Source organism: Poecilia reticulata, linkage group LG3, assembly GCF_000633615.1.
Source record: "Poecilia reticulata strain Guanapo linkage group LG3, Guppy_female_1.0+MT, whole genome shotgun sequence".
NCBI classification, from domain to species: Eukaryota; Metazoa; Chordata; class Actinopteri; order Cyprinodontiformes; family Poeciliidae; genus Poecilia; species Poecilia reticulata.
The window spans coordinates 20,283,706-20,307,516 of record NC_024333.1 but is presented as its reverse complement, the minus strand read 5'-3'; the positions used below and the strand labels follow the sequence as shown (position 1 = coordinate 20,307,516).

At 36.7% G+C, this 23,811-nt stretch overlaps 3 protein-coding genes across 3 annotated transcripts in view; 1 reads left to right on the top strand and 2 right to left on the bottom strand.

Annotated features, from left to right (window-relative positions):
* The window catches only part of LOC103462558 (growth arrest-specific protein 8-like), a 5,019-nt gene extending 1,056 nt beyond the window's left edge, over nt 1–3,963 (bottom strand). The window contains exons 1-11 of the mRNA XM_008405437.2: nt 3,666–3,963; nt 3,341–3,433; nt 2,975–3,172; nt 2,350–2,550; nt 2,216–2,270; nt 1,926–2,131; nt 1,625–1,780; nt 1,460–1,540; nt 1,159–1,368; nt 1,002–1,067; nt 757–857 (exon numbers count right to left, since the gene is read on the bottom strand). Of these exons, the coding sequence (XP_008403659.1) occupies nt 810–857; nt 1,002–1,067; nt 1,159–1,368; nt 1,460–1,540; nt 1,625–1,780; nt 1,926–2,131; nt 2,216–2,270; nt 2,350–2,550; nt 2,975–3,172; nt 3,341–3,433; nt 3,666–3,668 (1,317 nt within the window). The 5' untranslated portion in view covers nt 3,669–3,963 and the 3' untranslated portion in view covers nt 757–809. The remainder of the gene's footprint in view (nt 1–756; nt 858–1,001; nt 1,068–1,158; nt 1,369–1,459; nt 1,541–1,624; nt 1,781–1,925; nt 2,132–2,215; nt 2,271–2,349; nt 2,551–2,974; nt 3,173–3,340; nt 3,434–3,665) is intronic.
* Nucleotides 3,964–4,838: 875 nt separating this feature from the next.
* On the bottom strand, nt 4,839–9,987 carry LOC103462556 (transcription factor E2F4-like). The gene is made up of 9 exons (XM_008405430.2): nt 9,786–9,987; nt 8,302–8,411; nt 8,074–8,208; nt 7,877–7,920; nt 6,840–6,904; nt 6,441–6,750; nt 5,246–5,293; nt 5,115–5,159; nt 4,839–5,033 (listed from the first exon to the last, which is right to left on the bottom strand). The coding sequence occupies exons 1-9, from the start codon at nt 9,933–9,935 to the stop codon at nt 4,987–4,989; spliced, it is 954 nt and encodes a 317-aa protein (XP_008403652.1). The 5' UTR covers nt 9,936–9,987; the 3' UTR covers nt 4,839–4,986.
* A 1,882-nt stretch (nt 9,988–11,869) lies between these two features.
* LOC103462555 (lysosomal protective protein) lies at nt 11,870–18,641 on the top strand. Its single transcript, XM_008405429.2, has 11 exons — nt 11,870–12,152; nt 13,718–13,829; nt 13,911–14,048; nt 14,122–14,280; nt 14,906–14,997; nt 15,674–15,758; nt 15,834–15,986; nt 16,072–16,217; nt 16,890–17,052; nt 18,105–18,194; nt 18,270–18,641. The coding sequence occupies exons 1-11, from the start codon at nt 11,974–11,976 to the stop codon at nt 18,351–18,353; spliced, it is 1,401 nt and encodes a 466-aa protein (XP_008403651.1). The 5' UTR covers nt 11,870–11,973; the 3' UTR covers nt 18,354–18,641.
* The last annotated feature ends 5,170 nt before the right edge of the window (nt 18,642–23,811 follow it).

The window sequence follows — 23,811 nt, the reverse complement described above, 5'->3', positions numbered from 1 at the left end:
TATATATATATATATATGTGTGTGTATGTATATTTAATTGGTTTGACGTAGTAATCTAATCTTGGATGCCAGTTCATCAGTTGTGAGCAGAAAATCATCACAATTAACAGAAATGACAGTGTAAAATCATTAGTCTGTGTGTAAATAATATATAATGTCAGTGAGTTGAGTTACAGAACAAAAACTTTAAGTAAGGACAAAAATGTAGAGGGAGCCAATAGCAAAAATCCCATTTCATCTTACTAAAATCACATAAAAATATTTGATTTTATAAATAACATTTGGTTATAAGCCCAGTAAACTGGGTTATAAGCTTACTATTTAGCTATATTGTATATAACCTATTAAATAAGGTTTTGTCTATTATGTGACTGCAGTCCATTTACGTCCTTAGGTTGCAAGGATTAAATGCCATCAAAAACAGTTTATACTTCATAGCTGCTATTATTGATTGGTTTAGTCAACTACTGAAATCCCTTTATCAAGCCAAATCTTGATAAACCTACACCTTTATTATTATAAAGCAACTTACTGTAAACACCTAGTAAGATTTATTTTAATTTATTTCACCAAAAACATTACAACAGGGTAGCTTTGGTCACAGAGCTGTTTTAGGGGGTCATTATTGAATGTTTGGCTTTAAATTCCTTCTGATAAGGTGATTCCCTGCCCCAAATCAATATTTCTATTGTCAAAGAGTAACTAAAAATAAAAATTAAACCAAGAATAAAAGAATGAACACGTTTTAAATCTAACCAGATGTAATCTAGCAACTTGTGTGGGAAATCAAGGACTCTTCAAGATCTTTTTTACATCGCGATGAGGCCCTGCGCCCTCTCCAGCGCGGCAGTGTGAGCCTGAAAGACACACATTTATCTCCCATGAATACAAGTCAAAAACTCACATGATCGGTTTGTAAGACACTGATGCAAATCAAACCATCATGCAACAGCGTGATCAAATGCAAGGCTCTCATTTCCTCAAATACACACACGACTGACCGTTGATATCAGATATTTTTTATGCTTCAGTTTCTTGATAGCAGAATTTCTGATCTCCAGTTCTTTCTGCAAGCAAACGTGTTTTTGTCATGCTTTTGTAAACATTCTCGAGGAACTTAAAAGAGTAGCCACCAAAGGTGTTCGTTTACAACATTACCTCGACTTTGTGAGTGATTTCAGTGACAGCGGTTTGGTCCAGGTTAGAGGCTGAGAACAAGGCGTGGAGCTGAGCCTGGATCTTCTCCACATGGTCGTTCAGAGCCGCCAGCTCGTCCTCCAGAGGCCTGAGAGACAGATCTGCTTGTTTCTTCGCAATATAAATTTTCTTAGGAATAGACGATTGCAGTTCCGCCATCTCAATCTGAAGCTACACAAAGGTTAAAAACAACTTCAGTCATATGAATGTTTCTTAGACTCTAGACATCAAAATAAAATAAAAAATAAAAAAAAGCTTTTACCTTCTTGAATTGCTCTTGCAAGTCTTCAAACTCTGTCTTCTTGTCTTTCAGGATCTCTTTTTGAGGATTTGTTAAATCACCCTGTGAAACACATTGTAGCAATAAACACCGTAAAACAAAACAATCCTAACAGCAACCAGTTACAAAAAGAATCATCAACACAACCTCTGACTGTGAGAAGGATTTTGATCTCCTTTCAAGACGGCTATATTCATTCTCGGTTTTTGCAACACGCTTTGCAAATTCTTTATTTTCGTTCAAAAGAGCATAAAATTCCTCTTTCATGTTCTTCAGCTCCAAGTCCTTTTTATCTCTGCATTCCTATAATGAGAAAAAAATGATGGGAGTTAAATACAAAAATTACCACACCGAGGCACACATCAAGATTAAAGCTGCAACAAATGAGAAATCTAAAAAAATTTGTAAGAAGTATGTGTGTGTAAAGTTGAATTTACACACTCTTTACCTTAAGAGCTGCGATCTCTTTTCCTGTTTCTTTGCTCAGCATGCTAATAAGATCTTTTGCGTCGCTTAAGCATCTATCAATGTCTTCGTTAAGATTGCCAAAGTGGCTTTTCCAGAGCAGCTCTCGCTCACATGTCACACTTTTCATTATGTTGTCGTGTTCCTTTTCCAGCTGTTGTATCTCTGTCTTATTTCTGACCGCAGTTTCTGATTGAACATGAACCAGAGATGTAGCTCATTATATTGCCGACACCATGAAATACAGAACTGTGTGGTAAATTAGCTGCTCACCTCTCAGACGTCTCTCCCACTTCTCTTTAGCTGCAGTCATTTCTTCTTCATGTTTCTGTTTGGAGAAATGGAAAACACTGAAGCGCGCGTCAGAAATGTCGAGGTGTTTTAATGTCATTCTGCACAGGACCAACCAGCAGAAGCTCTTTGAAAACGTCTTCACAGCTGGACTCCTGCATCTCAACCAGGATGCTCATCATTTCCTTATACAGATCTGCCTCCAGTTGACTCTGCTCATCCTCCAGCAGATCTTTCGAGGTTGCAATATCTGCTTCCAGCTCGGTGGCTGTGTTATGGTGTTCACACAGGAGGTGCTTCATCTTCTGCTTAAAGACCTGGAAGGAAAGATATCAAATGAAGCTACATACAATGGAAAATCTATCCAGTTTTTTTTTCATTCAAAATACACCATAATTATATGGGCTAAATGTTTTTCTTTTCTATGCGATGTCTGGAAGTGGTGGCACCTTTTAGGTGGCTGTTATTCATAAAGAAGATTAAGTATTCTTATGTACTTCAAGCTGCAGACTGAAAAAAGTCATTTTCAACCAGCTAATTGTTTTCAATCATAAATGATCATCATAGGGAAGAATGTCTCCTATAGTATGTGAAATAATAACTACTATTGACTTCCAAACAGCTCTTTGCAAACATAAGATTGCACACAGTACATACAGGTGACTTTTTACTTTTGTAAAAATATAAATATAAATTCAGCCCTATTTGTGAGCAGCTGCAGTATTTGAGCATTAAAGTTACCTTAATCCCCACTAGGTGATGTGCCTCATCGTCTTCTATGGCCTTCTCCAGGTTTTTAAGTTCAGCCTTAACCTCCTCTAGTTTTCTGTCAGTAACTTCTCGAAAGGACTTAATCTTGTCTCTCTCCAGCTGGAAGTAGTTCCTCTCCTCCCTCTCTTTGTCCAGCACCTCACGAAGTCGCACAACATGCTCTTCTATCTGAAAGACAACATTTCGCTGTAAACAATCCAAACACGCTGCCATTATTCTATGTGGGAAAAGTATGTAAACCCAAAACAAGGATGTAAAGAGGACTGTCTTAACTGGTATTGAAAAGACAGATGGGGTTCAAACCTATACTTTAAAACATTTAAATTATAACCTAACCTGTTCCCTCGATATCTCCTCCTTGGTGAGGCCATTTATTAGCGTAGGGGGCTTCGCCTCCGCCTTTTTCTTTTTGGCATCCTTTTTGGGCGGCTGTTAAGACAAAAAGAAGTGTAAGATCCAACTTTTATAGCTCCTGAGCTACTTTAAACGGAAACGCCATAATCATTTTTGTTTTGCTTATTAGCCTAACACCTAGCATTTCCGGAGAAAGCCGTAGCTGTTACCAACAATTTACAAACTACATTCGGTATTTAAATTAAAACATTTTAATTCACGGTAAGTAATTCGTAAATTAAAAAAAACATATTTGAAAACACTTTACCATAATTCGTTTAGAGTCGATAACGATGACGGAAAGGTGATTTCTGGATTATGTTTTTAAGATAAACAACAGCGGTCAGCAGGTACAACTCCAATGGTCTACACTAAGGTTCCCATAGCAACAACGCCGTGAATGCGGAAGTAACTACTATTTAAATACATTTCTAGCTTACATGTTTTTTAACGCAAAAACGTAAGAAAATTTTACTTTTTTATGTTTCGTCAATGTAGTGAATAAAGCTCATGTGGAAACAAGGCGGTTATAAAAGTCTTGCTTTACATTTGTTTTGCATACATTTACAAAAAGTGCTTTATTTGTCTTCCAAATTTATGTTTTCTTTTTGTTTCTACTTCTCCACTTTGTTGGTCAAAAATTTTTATGATTTTTCTGTATGTTTCTCTTAAACCTGCAATTTGTGAAAATGTATAGAGTGCCAAATGTACCAGAAATTTTATTTTTTTAATTATTAGATATTTAACATGTTTGAAATCAAACTGGTAATAAGCACATGTAATGGATAAATACATATATCCCTAGTTATTTGAGTTAATTACTGAGCTAAATTAAATGTTAATTACCAAAAACTGGTTGCTCATTTGATGTAAAATCATATAGAATCATTTCAATAAGTTTGGGTTTCATACTGTCTGTGCTATTACCATAAAATAAATAACAAAAACAGGAATAACATTTGTTAGGTTAACCAGGATATTAAATCTACTGCACAAGTAGACAAGAGTAGTGTTAGCACCCCCCGTCGGCTTTGATGAGTAACGCTGACAGAGTAAAATAAATTCATGATGTACTGTAGCAAACATGAAATAACTAGTGAGATAGAGGTTTCATATTTTAATATTTTAAGAGGCATTATTTGTTTATGTTTCATTTCCAACCAAAGCAGATAATTGTCACATTTTTGATATTGTCATTTATTGAGTTAYGGCATTTTTTGACTGCATAATTTTAAAGTCTATGAACATACCGATCCCAGCAGAGTGACACTCCCATCAGTTAGTTTTGATGGTAATAGACAGAATAAAGCTTGTATAAGAAGTTCCAAACACAGATGATGTAAATGTTGAGACCATGAGATCTGATACTTCTGCTGTATAATTCACCCTGCAGAAAACAATGTCAGTGAAAGCTTTTAAAACTGAATTAAGACAGTTTCTGTAATGAAATTCAAACTTTATTTAATGACAAAAAAATACTTAAACCAAACATCATAAAACATTGCCCATGAAGAAATGTAGGCATTGATGCCAAAAAACAGCACAACGGGATATCAACCAGGTAACTCTCATCCTGATTAGAGTGGCCGTTACGCCTTAGACGGAGATGTGGACAGCTGGACGACTGGAGGGAACACTGAGAAAGAAGCAAACATAATTAATGCAAATAACAATATGCAAGAAATACAAACATAAACAAAAACTACAGGACACTCACCTTTGGAGCGAATGAACTGGGTGAACAGATCGGCATCCATTACTTCTAACAAAGAAAAACGGCATGTTAAATTTATATGAAGTCAATAGGCAAACTTTAATCAATATATCTTCAATAACAGCAAGTCCAACCTTTGGATGAATCTACGTGATTCTGTAGTTCTTTTGAAATGTTTCGACCTAAGAATAAAACATTTACACGTTACTAAGAGGTGCACAATTCCATAGTTGGAGGAAAATTATATCAATATATTTTAACATACAAAATCTGCAGTGAGTGACATTTTCATGAATTCAGTCACCTTCACGCTGATAGCCTTAAATAAATCCTAGGACAAATAATTGTCTTCATAATTCAGGGAAGTAGGAATTGAAGTTCACATGTGTGTAATGAAATCTCAGTATAAATCTAGGTGGCCTGTGAAGCTGTCACAGGTTTGGTAGACAAAAACACAGCAGACAGATTATTTCACATATAGAAATATATATTAATATAATATATATTTACAATTAAAAACAGAAACTACTATGTAGTAACTCCAAGAATACCCGAGACATTCCCATTCACCTCAGCTAAGATGCTTGTAGATAAGACCATTAATGGGAGAATTAGTCAAGAAGCTTATGACAACTCTGGGGGAGCTGCAGCGATAAACAGCTCAGAGGGGAGAATCTGCTGAACAGACAACTTCACAGAAAGCCCCATTTTACAGAAATTAATTGAAAGTCGTGTTTCCGGTTTGCCACAAGCCGTGCACGACACAACAGTGTGGCTTGGTCAGATAAGAGCACAGCTGAACTTTCTGCCTTAAATGTAAAATGCTATAAATCATCTCTAATGTGAAATCTGGTGGTGGAGTCATCATGCTTTGGGATTGCTGTTCTTATGGTCACAGGTAATGAGAAATTGATGGAGATAAATACAGGACAGCCCTCAAAGAAAACCTGCTAAAATCCCCAAAAAATGTGATGCCGAGACCGAAGCTTGCCTTCCAGGATGAGGAAATTCATATGATTAATTGACCTAGTCAAAGTTCCAATCTAAATCCATTTGGCAATCTTAAAAAGTCAGTCCAAGAAAACTTGCATTGTAATCACATTTAAAGGTGGTTGTAAAAAGTATGGATTCAAGTGGGGGATGAAGTAAAAAAAAAATATTTTATGCTTTTATTTGTAGAACAATTGAAACTTCATTTCCTTCCACTTCAAAACTATAAACTACTTTATGTTCATCCATTACAAGAGATACCAATGAAATACAGCAATGTTTAAGTTTGGACTGACTAAATGAAAAGTTTCAAGGTGAATGAACACGTTTGATACTCACATGCAGACTCATCTGTTTTGTTGGGGTTAGCGTTTATAAAAGAGGATTCTTGAATCTGCTGCACGTCCTGCTCGGCTCCCCATTCAGATTTAGTGCTTTTTGTGATAAAAGCTGATGCCTCACAGAGTCCATCATTGTTTTCTTTATTTTCAGATATTGCTGACTTGGCAAACTGCAAAATTTCTTCAGGCGGTGGGACTGGAAGTACGACGAGAGCAGAGCTGACAGTTCTCTTGTTAAGAAGGACGACATCTATGGGCCCTCCGATGCTTTTCAGATAGATCTGATACTTTGCCGGGCAGTTTGGGACCTGGAGGAAGATACAGCCATTATCTCATCTGAATGAAAGGCATCAAGGACAGAGGAAGCAATAAGGATTCCTAATGAAGCAGAACTTACAGCTTTGGGAATGGGAACATCTAGCTGGGTGCCTGGTGGTGCTTGCACTGCCAAAATAATGTGACCTGGAGGGAAATTAGATAATTATGATAACTTTTATGCAATTTAAAGCAAAAAAGAAAGTTTCTTTTTGCCCCTTGCGCTGCTATATTCTTCCAGCTAACTGGCGAATCAGCTAAACATCAACTCATTCTGTGTAGATAACAATAAAACTTCAATTATTCAGAACTCATAATTACATTATCAAACATTTGAGGACTTTTATGTCAAAATCAGCTGAGCTTTTTAAATATTTAATCCCTGCCTTTGAATTTTGAAGCCTTGTAGGTTGAATCTGAGCCAAACCAAAGCCTCCGGATTCACAGCAACTTTCTCTTCCTCTGATTTAAACTTGAAGGACACTTCATGACGGATCCCTGCAGAGAGGCTGACTTTTTAACCCTCATGCAACTTTAATGGTTTTGAACCTTACTTGACTCATGCTGCTTTAACAATGTTCTTCAGTCTAAAAGATATTCCCCTTGATTTTCTTGTTAGCCTCCTCAGTGCCGACCTGTGAGAGCAGGTTTTGGTCGGATGCTATATGTCCATCCTCATCATTATGTGATGTTGCATTAGTTGGTGGGAGCTTTAGATGACACCCTGAGTTGATACGTCCTTGAAATGTCATACATCAAACACATACTACGGACAGGATGTGCTTGGTTTTTTTTCCAAGCAGTAAAAGTTTAATGGCCTTGGTCCATTGTTGCAGAGAATCTGGATAAAAAGTGATATTTGATTTGGCTCACTAGAGTGAAATATTTGAAATATTTTACCAGAGCAATATAGGTCAGGTAACTATAGCAGCACAGGGTAAAGTAGCAGCCCCCTCAACTGTATTTTCTTCTTATAATCCTTTATTATAATGTGCAAAGTGTTTTAAAACAAAGCCGGATGTTCTCTCATACATAACTTCGAGTTACTATCATGTACTGTCACCTAATCACCCTTTAACCCCTTTAAAACAAATAAGGCATAAAAAAGCCCAGCCTCACCACTGAAGCAGTTGCAGACATCTTCATTGGTTACATAGGTCAGAGTTGATTGGAGTCAAGAAATATTGATCAGCAATATAGTTCAGCATCAACGCGTCACACATGATTAGTTTGAATCTGATCACTGCGGTGCCAAAAGAAATTAAGAAACATATTGAAAGCCAACATATATGCATAAACTGCTACAAAAAGGATATTTTTTCCATTCTTCTGTTTGGCTCCTGATGACGTCTTCAACCAACATCCTCTGCTGGTCCAGTATGGATTCCTTCCACTTCAAGTACTTCAACTCAGAGTTCAGGTTCATGAATTTGCTGTCATGAGGCGTCCCTCTTGTAAACCAAAAAGAATGTGTAAAGCTGTTATATAGACTCTGTTTTGCTCTGCAATCCTAATGTGCAAACCAACAAGAGGTAAAAACGTACACCCATTTCACATGGCGCGTGGATATTTTGACAATAAGACCGATGCCCTCCAGCACGTTTGTGATATCGTAGATTCTTCTGATGTGTTTCACAGCCAGAACCTTGAATGCCTGAAAGATATCAAAAATATTTTTCTAATTACATTAGCAAAAAAAAAAAAATATTTAAATGTTTTCTGAAGATAATTCATGAACAGCAGTTCTTGTAAATTTTTTGACTTGATGTAAACTTTTAGAACACTTTACGTGAATTTAAAAAAAAAATCCAATGTACATTTATGACAAATACTTTAAATATGGAACATGGACAAAGAAAGAAGAAAAGAAAAACAAATCTGATAAGAAAAGCTTGTCAGATTTCTTTACAATTTCAACATTGTGTTTTTTATAGTACAAGTTAAAAACAAACAAAACTATGTTAAAGGCACCCCAGAGATAAATACTAAGAGATGTAAACATTCAGTCATTTTCAATAAGAATAAAATTGCTTTCTAATGTGTTGAAAATAACCTTCCTACAGGTATTTAACATACTTTTCAATAAGCCAATATTTCTGTATCAAAATGATGTTTTACTGGTCTGATGTAAAATAAATTTAAATGAGCTGTAAGTGGAAAATTATCATAATAAAAGCAAAACGATGCCTTAAAAAAATAATTATATACGCCATGTTCCACTTAGTGAATTGTGTTACTGAATAAGTAGATTTTAAAATATTTTTCAAATGTGTTGAATATAACCATTACTACACTTCACCTATAGAGAAAAACTGGTTAAAGGGTGAATAATAGCAAATTTTAAAAAGGTGTATAGAGTACTATTCACTAATTTATATTAACACCTGAAACCCATAGAACATATAGATTTATTACAAAGTGTCACATATTTCAAGTACTTATTCCTGCTTTTACTAATAATCATGGCTTGCAGCTAATAAAAATACAAACTTAGGTAATCTTGAATATTACATGAGACCAATAAAAGAAATGACACACTGAAATATGAGGCTACAGCCTACACAATCACGACTTAACAGCTGTGCAACAGTCATTGTCTCCTTCCACAAGGAAGATAAGCTCCCAAAAATCATTGCTAAATAAGCTGGCTGATCACAAATGCACGCATAAAACTGGAAAGTTGAGTGGAAGGAGTATGGTAGAAAAAGCTGTACTAGCAACAGGAACAACTGTAGAATGGAGATAATTGTGAAGAAAAGTAAATTCAAGAGCTTGTGGGGATTCCCAAAGTGTGGACTGCAGTTGGAATCCCATTTATTTATTGGAAATTTCCAGCCTCCTTCCTTGTTTCTAAGAATGTAAAAGCCTTACACACAATGTGCAGACAATCTAGACTTTAATGTTGAATGAAATATTATAAAAGTAGTTAGCAAATTTAGACAAAAAGAAATGAACAAAGTTAGTTTAAAATGACCTTCAACACAGACTATTTAAACTTGGGGCATGTTGCGTTCAATGTTCAACGTACGTGCCCGAGGTCCAGCTCCCCGTGCTCGGCCTCCTGAAGCAGCCTGACAAACCTCTGAGTCAGGAGGCTCAGGCTCTTGGGAATCCTCTTAGCTTTGAGGTTTTGTCTCGAAATAAAGATTTCTTTTTCTGGACTTTCTTCAGAATTCATTCTGCTGCACAGAAAAATCAAACAAACACGATTTGAATTAGCTGCGCGGTGCCAACAACCGGAATGTTGTCCTTCAAAATAAAACCCCAGTCGGGTTTCCTGTGTATGTTTTCTTCGAAATTGTGCTGTAATGTTACTGATAAACTTATATGAAAGAAAATTTATAAAGACAACTAAATTACGCGCTTACCTTTTCTGTTTTTAAGAAACTAGAACCAACGTAGTTCCAAGCAAAACTTTATTTTTGCAAGACTTCTTAGCGGAAGCACTTTCATGTACAGGCAAAAAGATGGCGACTCTTATGACAGCAATTTTTACATAAGATAGAAAGGTTAGAAATGTTGGTGAATGTTGTAGTTTAATTTCTTGATGTAAAGTCCGTCTTTAACTACTGTTCCGTGTGAACGTGTCTTGTTTTGTGATACGAAGCTTCCTGCTGCCTTCAAAATAAAAGCTCAACCTCTTTTTAAATATAGTCATTTCTCATGAACGTATTTACATTAGATGTACATGAAAACTGTAAGTGGACAAATAAAATAGCTTCTATTTTCAAAATATTTATTTTCTGTCAATAGTGAGGAAACCTGTGACTAAAGTCTAAATTATTTTTGTGTAAAGGAATGTGGCTCCTATAACATTCTTCTTAGATTAGAAAAATGATTTTAGCTTCAATAAAAACAGTACAAAACATCCATCCATTTTCTTTACACCCTTGTCCCTCGGTGGGGTCGGGGGGGGGTTGCTGGTGTCCATCTCCAGCTGACGTTCCAGGCTAGAGGCAGGGTCACCCTGGACAGTTTGCCAGTCTGTCGCAGCTAGGGCAACACAGAGACACACAGGACAAACAGCCATGCACACCCACACTAACACCTGAGGACAATTTAGAGAGGCCAATTAACCTGACAGTCATGTTTTTGGACTGTGGGAGGAAACCGGAGTACCCGGAGAGAACCCATACATGCACAGGGAGAACATGCAAACTCCATGCAGAGAGACCCAGGCTGGGAATGGAACCCAGAACCTTCTTGCTGCAAGGCAACAGCTCTACCAACTGCGCCACTGTGCAGCCCCAGTACAAAACATATCAGACATTATTTATATTTTTATAAATGGAAGGTTGTGAAGCATCTTAATGTTAAAATTAGAGTAAAAATGTAATGAATCTTAGAAATTGATTATCTTTTCTTGCTAAATTTTGTAGCACAACTTTATCTGAGGCTATTGTGTCCACTTATCAATCCTTGTGGCTCAGACTGATCTCTTTATCTCTGCTCTTTGTTTTAGGTTTTGGACTGATAAGCCCCATGATTGTGTTTTTAAGTGGAAACATCACTCAGGAAATTATTTTTAGCCTTCTTTTTCCAAGGTCTGAGATGAGTAAAGTTATGTCTTATCTGAAGAGTGCTCAAAAGAAAACACCATATAAGCTGTGTATTATATTCTTCTTTATTGCCTTTATTCCAAGACATCTCTGTGTTACAACTTGACCGTGAAAAGGCCAAAGAAAGTATTCATAAAGAAAAAAAATAAGTCACCATCTTCCATCAATTGTGTTTCCAGATGTCTTTGTTGTGGATTTGAAATCTCATCAAACTTTAATTCAAAATATGAAGAAGCATTTTTTTAATGAATAGCACCTAATTTAATTTTGTTTTAAGAAAGGAATAACAAGTCTGTGTTTTCCTCATTGACCCAAATTGTTGGTCATATCTACATCCTCATCTTTGAAGAAATTGTCCTACCCCTAACTTGCTCTTACTCTCATTTAATTTTCTAATTAATGTCTCTTTTTATTATAGTCCAAGAAAATATGCTCTATCGCTTCAATTTGACCACAATGAACACAACCACCTGTAGCATGTTTACCTAATTTTATAATGGTGTTCAGCTGTTTCCGTATTCAAGCACGCAGTGATCACGTGACTCCGCAGCAGTCATATGACGCTGAGTTTGGATCTTGGTGTTGTTCCGTGCAGGAAGCTCTTATCTTCGTCTCAGTGTCTGAGGTTTCTGTGTGAAACACAGGTGAGGTCCAGCGATGCAAGCCGGCGGTTTCCTGCTGTGTTTGCTGTCCGTCTTTCAGCTCGGCGCCCGGGCTCAGTACGCCCCCGATGAGGTCACTCATCTACCGGGCATGACGTTCAAAACCAACTACCGTCAGTGGTCTGGATACCTGCAGGCAGGAACTGGGAATAATGTGAAGTTTCTCCATTATTGGTAAGGGACTTCGTTGACTGCCTGATGGTGGGAAAATGGTTGATTAAAATACTTGAATGTCATTTGCAAAGATATAGATCTTAAATTACAGAGATTATTTCTTCTTTCATATTTAAAACAATCTCTTAGTTGCCGCGAGATTTTCAGTCGCCTCGCTTTGTGCTGTTGAAAAACCTAACTTTCTGGTTTTGAGTCTTTTTTTTTTTTTTTTTTTTTCTTCAGCTACTTTGAAGATTAACTAAAAGAAGTGAAGATGAGGGTAAAAGCTGATGCAAGTCTTTAGGGATTTTCACAGCACGAAAAAATATAATCAATACAATAAAGCTTCTCAACATCAGGAAGTGAGAACCAGAACCACAGCTGATTGTGGGATACCAACAAGGTACTCCTTCATTTTGCAGTAAAGGCTCAGGACAGGAAATCAATTACCTGATTGAACTGCTGAAACCTGGAGTGACATGTTGTGTAAATGTTTGAGAGGAATTTTTAATGATCCCCACCTTCAGTATCGATGTGAAAACGGTCTGCATCAACACCAATAACCACCAATATCGTTCTTCTAGTCGATTGTTTTAAAATACTTTGAGGTAAAGTTTAACAGAAGGGAAGAGAAGATGTTGAAAATTAATAGTTGAGCTTGTTGTTGGCATGCTTCAAGATAAACTTATTTTACACTTTTCTCTGTAAATAAAAGCACTGGAAGTTCAAGACTGATGGAAAAAATGCTATCTGTCCTAAATGCAACAAGAGAGAAAAATTACTTTAATTTTTATATCAAAAGAAAAACTTTGCAGTACCCAAAGTGGAATGCATGCAACAAACTAAAATGCACTTGTAGCTGAAGCCAAAAATGGTTTGAAAGCAACACGTTTATATTTGACTAAGCTCAACTTTGAACTTCCCCTCTCAGAGCTGGAATGTTTTGAAAGTAACAAAAACCACAAGGGCTAAGAAGTTGCTCATAAATAACTGACAGCTTTCATCCGTTTTCTTGCTTCAAATGGGAACTAAACTCTCAGAGGGTTGAATAAAGACAATCTTTCTATTGATTGAATTTCCCAGCTGCAGATCTTTAGTTGCAATCTTTCATTTGTATGCAACAGTTGTAACTTTCTAGTGATGTTGGGGAGGGGGGGATATTTTGTATTTGTTTGAATCAGAAAACCACAACCTTTACAAGCTCCTACTAAATAAAAATTGTCAAGAGCTAGGAACATATTCCTGTTATATAAAATGTGCTTTTGTAACACCAGTATTTCACTTCTGTATTTGGGTTTGGAACAGAGTAAAATGACTTTCTTGATTGGAACATTTTATTTTTGTGGTTAAAAAAAGACCATGTGATGCTTGTCTTAATGGCAGATTTCTTTAACCTATAATGCACACATGCTGGTTTTTAGCAGTTTTTCCATCCAAAGTTGAAAGGAATCACTTTGGATCACTTTTCTGCTGGTTCTGCTTCTTGTCACAAGTTTGCGCATTTCCCATTTCATTTGTTGCGGATCAAATGCATAAATCCTGGCTTCCATGTTGTGTGTGCCGTGGTTAATTTCTTTGTTCTGCAGGTTTGTGACTTCTCAGAGGGATCCGGCCACAGACCCCCTGGTTCTGTGGCTGAACGGCGGGCCCGGCTGCAGCTCTCTGGACGGATTCTTGTCAGAGAACGGGCCGTTTCATGTGAGCTCTAGTCTTGAACTTGACTGCGTCTGTGCACTCTTGATTCAGACAGACTTTAAATGGTTAGCCTCTTATTTGCAGGTAAATGACGATGGAGCCACGCTTTACGAGAACAAATTCAGCTGGAACAGGATCGCCAATGTGCTGTACCTGGAGTCTCCTGCAGGAGTCGGGTACTCTTATTCTGACAGTAAAAAATATGCCACAGATGATGATGAGGTATGTTTGTTTCTCTTGCTTGGACCAAATGGAAAGCTTACAGATAATTTCAGACTGCAAATGTTTTTCTCAGGTTGCTGACGATAATTRCAAAGCCCTTCAGAGTTTCTTTGCCAAGTTCCCGAACTTTACTCAGAACGAGTTCTTCATCTTTGGGGAGAGTTACGGAGGCGTTTACGCTCCGACGCTGAGTCTGCGTGTGGCGACGGGAACGGCTAAGATCAACTTCAAGGTCAGCTGCTGCAGGCAAAGAAAATTAAACGTGGAAAAGTTCAAGAAGTGGAAGTAGATTAATTACTCGGAGTGAAATGTTTTCAAGGATTTATTTAATTTTCATAATTATTGCTTGCAGCAAGAAATGTCAACGCTGCAAATGACCAGTAAGATATTTAATACAGAAATGTCAACCTATTGAGAAGCATGTTCTTTATATTGAAAAATATCTTCAATCAGTTGTTTGTCCTCATTGAGACTTTGAGATCCTCATCACAGATGAAACAAAATACAGAAAAACGCTAAAGGATATTTGTCCCTTAAATGATTGAAGAGGGAGAAAAACAAAGATGATRGTTTTTGTTTAAATTGACTTTGCAGAAATGGCATTAATATTCAACCAATAGTTGTGGTTATCAATCACCTTCACTTATATTTTATGGGTCAAAAGCTGTAAAATTCTAAAAATGATGGTGATTAACAATGTTTCATTTTAGTTATAAAAGTAATCAAAAAAAAGTTGACATACTATCCAACTTTATAAAAAATGTTTTTTTATTCATTCCAAACCATTATCGTAAAAACGGACAGAGATGGAAAGTTGAGCTTTTATTAATTGAATATTTTAATGTTTGTCTTTTCAGGGCTTTGCAGTGGGAAACGGTCTCAGCAGCTTTGCACTCAATGACCAATCTTTGATCTACTTCGGTTATTATCATGGCCTGTTTGGAGAAGAGTAAGCAACTCTTTCTTTTAGTTTTTAAGAAATTGTACAAAAGTATATGAACCTCAACCGTTTTACCATGCAGAAGTTCAGGAACATATTTGTTTAATAATTGAATAAAAGTATCACTTTAATGTTAATGGAAATATAAGCATTACTCTTCAGTTTGCTGGGTTTTTAAAAAAATTTTTTATTGTCCTCCAATCTAATTGGATGAAATCCATGTTACCAAATGTGTTTTAGTCCAAGAACAAATGACAATCTTAAGTGGCTTCAAATGAGTATCGGGAGAAAATTTCTGCCTGAACTTTGGTCTTGTTTAGTTACTAGGTAACGTCGTTCAGTCAAAGCTTGTTTCTACTTGCCTGTAATGTGTCTACGCTGTTAAAATTACCTTGTGCAATTGTTCTCCCAGCGTTAAAATGCCTTTTTGTCTACCATTTCACTCCTGAGATATATTTTCCAGGTTGCAAATGGATTATTGCATTGGAATTGGAAAATTCCTTTATTTTGGGGAGAATGCATTAATTGCAGAAATTAAATATTTCCTACTCTATGAACTTGATCTGACTTGGAAACGCATTAAAAAAATTCAGGTTTTTTTTTTTTTTTTTTAAATAGCTGGTTTCTGTCATGTGACAGCAATTCTTTTACAGATCGTTGATGTTTGTTTGTGCTTCATGTGCAGTTTGTGGCGTGATCTGAACATAAACTGCTGTGATGAGAAAAGCTGTAACTTTTACAACAACACTAACGACAAATGCGTGACTCTGGTATGTGTCGACGATCCTGCGGGAACGTTCTGGTCTTCTAAAAATGAAGATTAACATTTGCCGTTTATTGTTTAGGTGAACGTGGCGTTTGGTATCGTGTATGAAAGTGGACTCAACGTGTATGCCCTCTACCTGGACTGCGAGGGCCTCAGAGCGCACCACAAAGGATACGAGCGAGCCATGAGTCTTCTGTTCAGGAGCTACAGGAAAAACCTGTCCAGCTTCAAGGTGCTCTGCATTTCAATCACTTGTCTGTGAATTCATCAGATTCTATTTAATGTCATGTGACATTACATGTCTATGTTGAATGCAGCTTCCAGATGTCAAGAAGTCCTCCATGTTTCTGGGGGACGTTCCTCCCTGCATCAACAGCACGGCTCAGGGAAACTGGCTGAACAGAGGCGACGTGAGGAAAGCGCTGCACATCCCAGACGTTCTGCCACCCTGGGACATCTGCAGGTAGATCGATGCAAACGGGAACATAAGTTACTTGCAGTTTTAAAATAAAACATGAGGTTTTGCTTACTCTTTCAACTATGATTTTTTATTTTATTTTTTACAAGTGACGGCAATAATGGAACTTGATTAATCTTGATGAAACCATTATTGTCAACTAACGTGGTAATTGCTAAATTGAGTATATAGACCATTTGAAGGAACACATTAAGAGCAGTAAAGACAAAACTGCAAAAGGGGAAAAACATCYCTCCCACCCATGTCTGAAAATGTGTTCTATCCAGAACTCTGGTTTTAGCTTCACCTGGTTCAAAATCTTAAAGTCTCTGAGCTCATTTTGCATAAAATCATTTCAGTTAATATGTTGTTCGATGTCACATCGGGTAGAAAGAGCTGAGCTTTTCATATGTTGATGGTAGAAATAAATTTTTTGCTGCAGATGCGCTCACTAAAGGAATGCTGTGTTGTTGCCTTTCAGACAATAATGCATGCATTTTCTTTTGTGTACTTCTGATGCATAAAAAAGGTAAATGAAAAATCTGCTAAATGTGCCTTTTTTTTTTATCCAAGTAATCGATAGAATAATTGATTTCCAAATCACTAGTTGCAACGCCAGGTGGAACCACGGTGAATTGTTTTCAGATAGTTTTTGTTGATTAGATGTCCTTGTTGCAGTGACGTCGTTGAACAACAATACATGATGGTGTACCCCACAATGAAGGAGGTTTACCTGAAGCTTCTCTCGCTGGGCCTGCGAGCGCTCGTCTACAACGGAGACACCGACATGGCCTGCAACTTCCTGGGAGACCAGTGGTTTGTGGAGGACCTCGGCATTGAGGTGCATTCTGAAAATATTTAAATCTTTAAATGCACAACTTTTTAAGTGTAACAAAATATGTGCACATTTTCTTGATTATAAAGATCAAATGTAGCTGGAGTTGAGTAAATCGTTTTTGTTTTCTGTAGAGCTTTGGCACACCCTAGTGGTAGCGTTGAGGTAGTTCACCTGTCGAGGAGACTTCATTTGCTCGTCAGGCTGAGTTCTGATCCATCCACTGTAGGACTGGTGATGCGTACTTCAGAGTGAATTTGTTATGCATTAATGCCTGAGATTGAAGTCACCAGCCTTTCGTCACTTTTGCTCACTAGTTTCATTTTTTTTTCCCCCCTGTGGCTTTGAATAGAATTGGCTTTTAATTTATTTTTGTTCCACAGAGGGGAAATTCAGGCAACGTYATATGGAGTTCCAAAAATGACAGAAAATATACAGAGATGGTCAATTTTATTTAAAGAGCAGCTATTAACTATGCCAGAGTGGTGTACAGTAATCACAAACACCTGGTTACAAAAAACGCACAGGAGTAAAACGCAATGAACGGGACAAGTAGAATACAATGTCAGACCTTTATGTAAACGCCAGAGAATAAAAATGAGCTTTAAATGTTTCAGACTCTGAAGATCTAATGTTGAAGGCCAAGTTGTTCCATAGATTCGAAGCAGTGGCGGCAAATGCCGGGTCTCTTCTCTTCTTCTAGTCTGGAAACGTGTCAGAGCAGGTTATTTGATCAAAGCTTTCTGGAAATGGAATAGTAGTGAAGAGTATCCTGGAGATAAGTCTGCGCTAACCCATTTACAACTTTTAAAAACCAATAAAAGAAATTTAAAATTGGTCTGAGAAGCTCAGGTTTCCAGGTTCCAGCCGAGCTGCAGTGTTTTGAATCATTTGGAGATGTTGTAAAGAATATTAGTCCATATAGTTGCAGTGATCCAAGTGTGTCGTAATGAGGCGTGGATAAGTTTCTTTCTAAATGATTTAAACCAAACGAGCCCGGAGATGTTCTTCAGAACACGGCTTTAAGTTTTTCCTCTTCACTGTTAAAATCTCTACAGGCATCCAGCAAGTACCAGCCCTGGATCCATGATGACCAGATTGCCGGTTTCTATCAGCAGTTTGGAAACCTCACTTTTCTGACGGTGAAGGTAAGCGCTGATGTTTGCATGAAAACGCGTCCTGATTCGGCGAGGGTCACAGATGTTGCGTTTCCTGTGTTTCAGGGCGCCGGCCACATGGTTCCTCAGTGGGCGCCGGGTCAAGCTCTCCACATGTTTCAGTCCTTCATAGGAAATGGACCATACTGAGTCTATGGAGGCAACATGCATTTGGCAACCTGCACTCCATTTTTCATCTCGGGGAAAATCCATTTACCGTGCCTAAAGACTGTGGAGGCGAACTAACCTCATGTTTGACATACGAGTTTTTCTTGTGGTGGGTTCTTGCATATATGCTTTTTTATTTCTTTGTTGGAAAAATGGGAATAAATTTGTAGTTTGTTTTTTTGTTTTGTTATGGCAGGACTGTAACAGTCCAGAGCAAAGGGAAGATGTAATCCTCATCATGTAACTGAAAATAAATTGTATTCAAACTGAGCCTATTTCTGCTATAAAATGATGCATCTTAATGGGGAGAGAAGAGGAAACCATTCAAATTTACCAACAACTTGGAGTTGGAAAAGTGAAGATGGAAACTCTTTGAATCAGTCCAAACTGGTGTCAAAATTAAATTTCAGCAAAATTAAAAGTCTGCAGGAGTCTTAAATCCCGCTCTGCTTAAACACAATTTTATGAATTCTTTTATCTCCTCGGCAACAAACTTAACATGAAATATTTTAATAAAATGGAAAAAGCAATTTGTTTTGGGTCTAGAAAAGGTACTCAGACATTTGGCTTAAATCCAGGAAAAATGTAGCAAAGTTTAATGGGCACTGCTGAGTAAATAGTCATTGAATGTTTGGGACCCAACCTACAATATTTAAAATGAAGCTAAAAACATGTAAAGTCATGAACTGCAGTTAAGGGTCACACTTGGTTGCTCTGGCTTTAAGAGCATAAATTAATTGCACTAATTTAACATTATTTAAAGTTCTAATTATCTGACTTTTAAAATGTATGAACTCTGCATTGTCACATGAAAAACAATATTGCAATGACTAAGTTTTGCTATAAATTGTCATTGCCCTCCAAGTTTTGTGAATCTTTTGGATTTAGTCAAATCTAAAAGGGAAACTTATGTACTCATTAAGTAGCGATAGAAATTTCCTGTTCATGTAATTATGGTTTTCAGCTAATAAAACTAAAAAATTCAGGAAATTACTTGAGGCCTATAGTTTAAACATACCTGCAAAATTATGGGGGGAAAAAAACAGCTGACTTGAAAGATTGCATCCACAAAAAGGTAATCAAAAGGTCCTTGGAATATAATGGAAAGCTGAGTGGAAGGAAAACAGTGGAAAAAGGCACACAGAGTAATCAGATTTTGTTGTAGATTATGAAACGAAGTTCATTTGAAGTCAGGTTCTGGCTGACTCAGTGCAGATGAGGGACACAATGAAAAATTTACCAAGTGTAGGCTGTAAATCTTAGTTTTCTGAAAAGCTGATGTAAAAAAAAATAGGCCATAACTATATATTGAAATTTCACTTTAACTGGAATAACTAGTTTATTGAAATACAGCTGCATTGAGAATTTGACTTATTAAAAAGGAACATTTATAATGGTATAATTGGCTATTCATTTTCACACCATCACTATAAATTGTGTGAAAATGAAGCTGCTGAGGCTTTTAATCCTACTGTATAAACCAAGTTAAATTACTCCTTAAATGGGGAATGCTAAAGTACCAAAGCCAGCCCCTTTCTACACAATTTTGAAGGGGTGTGAATAAGACTGACATGACACTGTATAACACCAAATGGCTTAAGGAGTTTTGTACTTAACAGTTTTAATGGGTTTATCACATTTTTTCACATGCCTTTAAATTCATTGCTTTGAAAGTTTTTCCAAGTAATTCCAAATAAAAACATGTCTGACAGATTAATATTTGATTAGTGTTAATTTTTCTGTAATAAATCAGATGAAGCACCAAAAAGTGCACTGGGAAATATGTAGATAAAAATCCCAAATGCTTAGGCACAAAACTATATATATATATATATATATATATATATATGAAAAAAGATGGAAACGATGACAGTTTAAATAAATACAGCACAACATTTTTGGCTTAGATTGCAACAAAACAAATGCAGTTTACAAAAAAGTGTTTTCCCTCATTTACAAATTACATTTTAGGGGAAAAAAAACAACTTCAGAGCTGATACACTAGTCTTCCTAACATTTACTACATCTTCCTTTAAATGTAAAAGAAGAGCTGCAGTTATAAAGCAGACGTCTGGACCTTTTGGCGCCGAACGTTTGAGGGTTTTTTTTCCCTCGTTTTTCCACAGTAAACATGATTTCCTGACACATTAAGTTAATTTCTTAAACTGGCTCTTACAAGGGGTTTCCAGCCCCAGTCCTCAGGGGCCAGTGTGTCACAAATGATTCAGATGACCTCTTTAACAGGTCAGTAAAAAAAAGGAACAAGTTGAACATGACACCGACCCGTGTGGACCGATTCTAGACACCAGTGCAATCGTCTGCCCTGATGACAGAAGCTTAATTTGTTCCACGTCAGCTTAAGAGTCAAGTCCAAAGTAAACAACAACAAAAAAATCTAAATAAATACATGATTTACTCAGTTTAAAATGTACATTAGTCTCGCCCCCACAGTTCAACTTTGGCTGAGCGCTGAAGCAAAATGCTTCACCTTTCATCCACCTGCAGCACCTGGATTTGATGATGGCGTAGGATGGAAACATCGTCAAATTTTCAGTGATTAATGGCGACATGCAGGGTAAAACTCACAAATTGGTACAATTAATAAAAATAAAAAAATCAATTTGATTATAAAACCCCTCCAATCAAAGTCCTTCTGCTCTTGTAAACCAGACAGGCGTCATTCATGCAGAGTTGAGCGGCGGGGATTAAAAAAAAAAAAAAAAAAATCAGTCTGATTCCTTCAGGAAACAGATAATGGTAGAAAAAGAATGCAGTTTTTAAACTTCACTGAGAAAAAACAAAAACAAAAAAAAAAAAAAACTAAAATCTGTCCATAGTGGTTCTCCAACCCAATTCGATCCGAAGTAGCAGCACGGTTCTCGTTACGGAGGAAAGAGCTGGCTCCGCAGACGGGATCCTTTTCAGTTCACGACATCCTGGTAGATTGAGTTGGACGTGGTGAGGCCAAAGATGAAGGCTCCGAGCGTTACCATGGCAACGCCAAGGATCACCAATAAATGCCAGCTGGAAAACGTCAAAACGCAAAGGCAGAGCTCATAAAATAACTAAAATCACATATTTAAAAGCCGCTTTATCTGCATAAATATTGGTGTTAATTATCTGTAAATTATAAAAAATAAATACACATCATTAACAGTTACTAAGAAGTTTAAATCAAAAGGTGTAGAAGTCAAATACATTTATTTTTTACAATAGGACATGGGCAATTTGGACCACAAATTTCATTATATGGAAATGTAAGTTAAAATTAAACTTCAGTCTTCTGAATTGTAAATGTATGACTATAAATGGTTTTAAGAGCCAAAACCTCTGATATATTCAACTGTAGGTGAAAAATACTGCAGAGTAACACACCAAAGCATACAGGTACAGCTCAATCATTAAGATTATTTATTTGTAATGTAGCTATACAAAATGTGTTTAATTTTAATCACCGAAATAGTTAAAGAACATGCATGAGTCCATTTTCCTACAACCAAGTATATACATTTGTTTTACCCATATATGTAAAAACAAATGTTTGCAGAAAATAATCAGCCTCACCTTGTAGTTCGAATGTCCGTCTCTGAAAGTTTGGCCTGCATCAAACACAAACCTGTGAAGTTAAAGAGACATAATGAGACATTTAAGCTCCACTTCGACCTGAACGTGAGCGCAGGACGTGCAGCGTTACCTGGGAACACAAAGATGAAGCAGGCCGCCAGGCCTCCGATCAGCGAGATGACGCGGCCGATGTCCGGGATGAAGAGAGCGAGGACGAGGGTGACGACGAACCACACCAGAGTCTGCAGGATCCTCCTCCTGCGCTCCCGGCGAACACACACCTCCACCTGCTCGCCTTGGAAACGCAGCCACAGGCCCTCAACCACCGCCCTGCAGGGGCGAGGCGTCGCAGGACAGAACAGGGTCAGGGTTTGTGATCAGGCCGAGTGATAAATCAATTAGTCTAATAAAATCAAGTTTGATTTTTTTTTTTCCATTGGGTTTCGATAACTCAGTGATGTCAGCACAACTAAAGCATTTCATTTTCTATTTATTTATCTCAACTTTGAATTCTGGTCGAGTCTATGGTGGGATATTAGGGCCAGGCTAAGATTTTTGTTTTTTTTAAATTACAAGAGTAAAAGCTACAATATTACAAGAATAAAGGTCGTAAAACAAAGTGTAAATAATTTGAGCGTGAATTCAGAACTTTACCAGAATAAAGTCGTAATATTAAAAGAATAAAAGAAATAATTTTATGAGAAGTTCTACTCAATAAATTAATAAAATGAGGAACGTTGAGCACCTTGTAAAGTTGTGATTTAGTATCTTAACTCATCAGTATCAAATTATTTTCAGCAGGACTTTGAAACGACTGAGAAAATGACTGAATCCATTTTGAAGAAAGAGCCACAGGAACCGACGTCAGATCTCAATAACTCAAAAATCTTAAAAAGACTTTTGTCTTTGCAATTTTAACACTTTTCTGGCAAAATTGCATCTTCATCCTGCCAACATTATGGCCATGTTCTCATGATTAAGCAAAGATTCTGGTAGCCTGGCATTAACACCGTTATTCAATTTACAGAAGAAATTATTAAAATGAAAGCTGCTTTTTAAAAATATTTCTATCTTTTGAATAAAAATAAAAACATTTAAATAAAATTTAAAAAATAAAAACAAAAAACTATATTAACACCAGATCTGCTATGAAATAAATCTGAGATTTTGAATTGCAGGATAAATTTAGAATAACCTAACTTAACGTTTCAGCAGAAGTAGAAACGCTTTTATAAACACCTGCACACAGAAATGTTCACTGCTACATCAACCAAAAGTTGGGCAGAAAGTTTCATCTTGACTGAACATTCAGCTGAAATGAGTTTTTATCCTGTCCTATAATTATTAAACAAAATCTACTGTTTACGACTGAAGAGGATATGTGTTTATGTTAAAGATAATTATTTGACGTGGACCTAAATGAACTTTTTCTGCTAGTATTAACTTGGTATGCTGTGAAGTTAATGACACTGGTTAAACTTCTTCCTCCCGACGTCCTTGGGCGTAAAACTGTATGAGACACTCATTCTCTACAACATTCCCATTTTTGTCGTTTTTCTTTTTATGCAGAATCTGACATTTAAACTCTGGGATGCAAAGAAAGTAAATTTTATTGATACGCCTGCATATTTTATGTAAACTTAACAGGCATCCATTCTAAAAACGCCAGGAAAAAAAAAACAACCTCAGGTCTGATTTCTGTGAATCGAATGAAAACAGTCAAACAAAAGAGAAAAGCAGAAATCTGTAAAGTGGAGAAACTTCCTGTGAGTGACGCTCAGTTTCTTTATGTCAGCATAAATCAGATGATCAGATCAGACATTCGACTTCATAAATCGCAGAAGTAAAAACTAAAAAAAAAAAAAAAAAAAAAAAA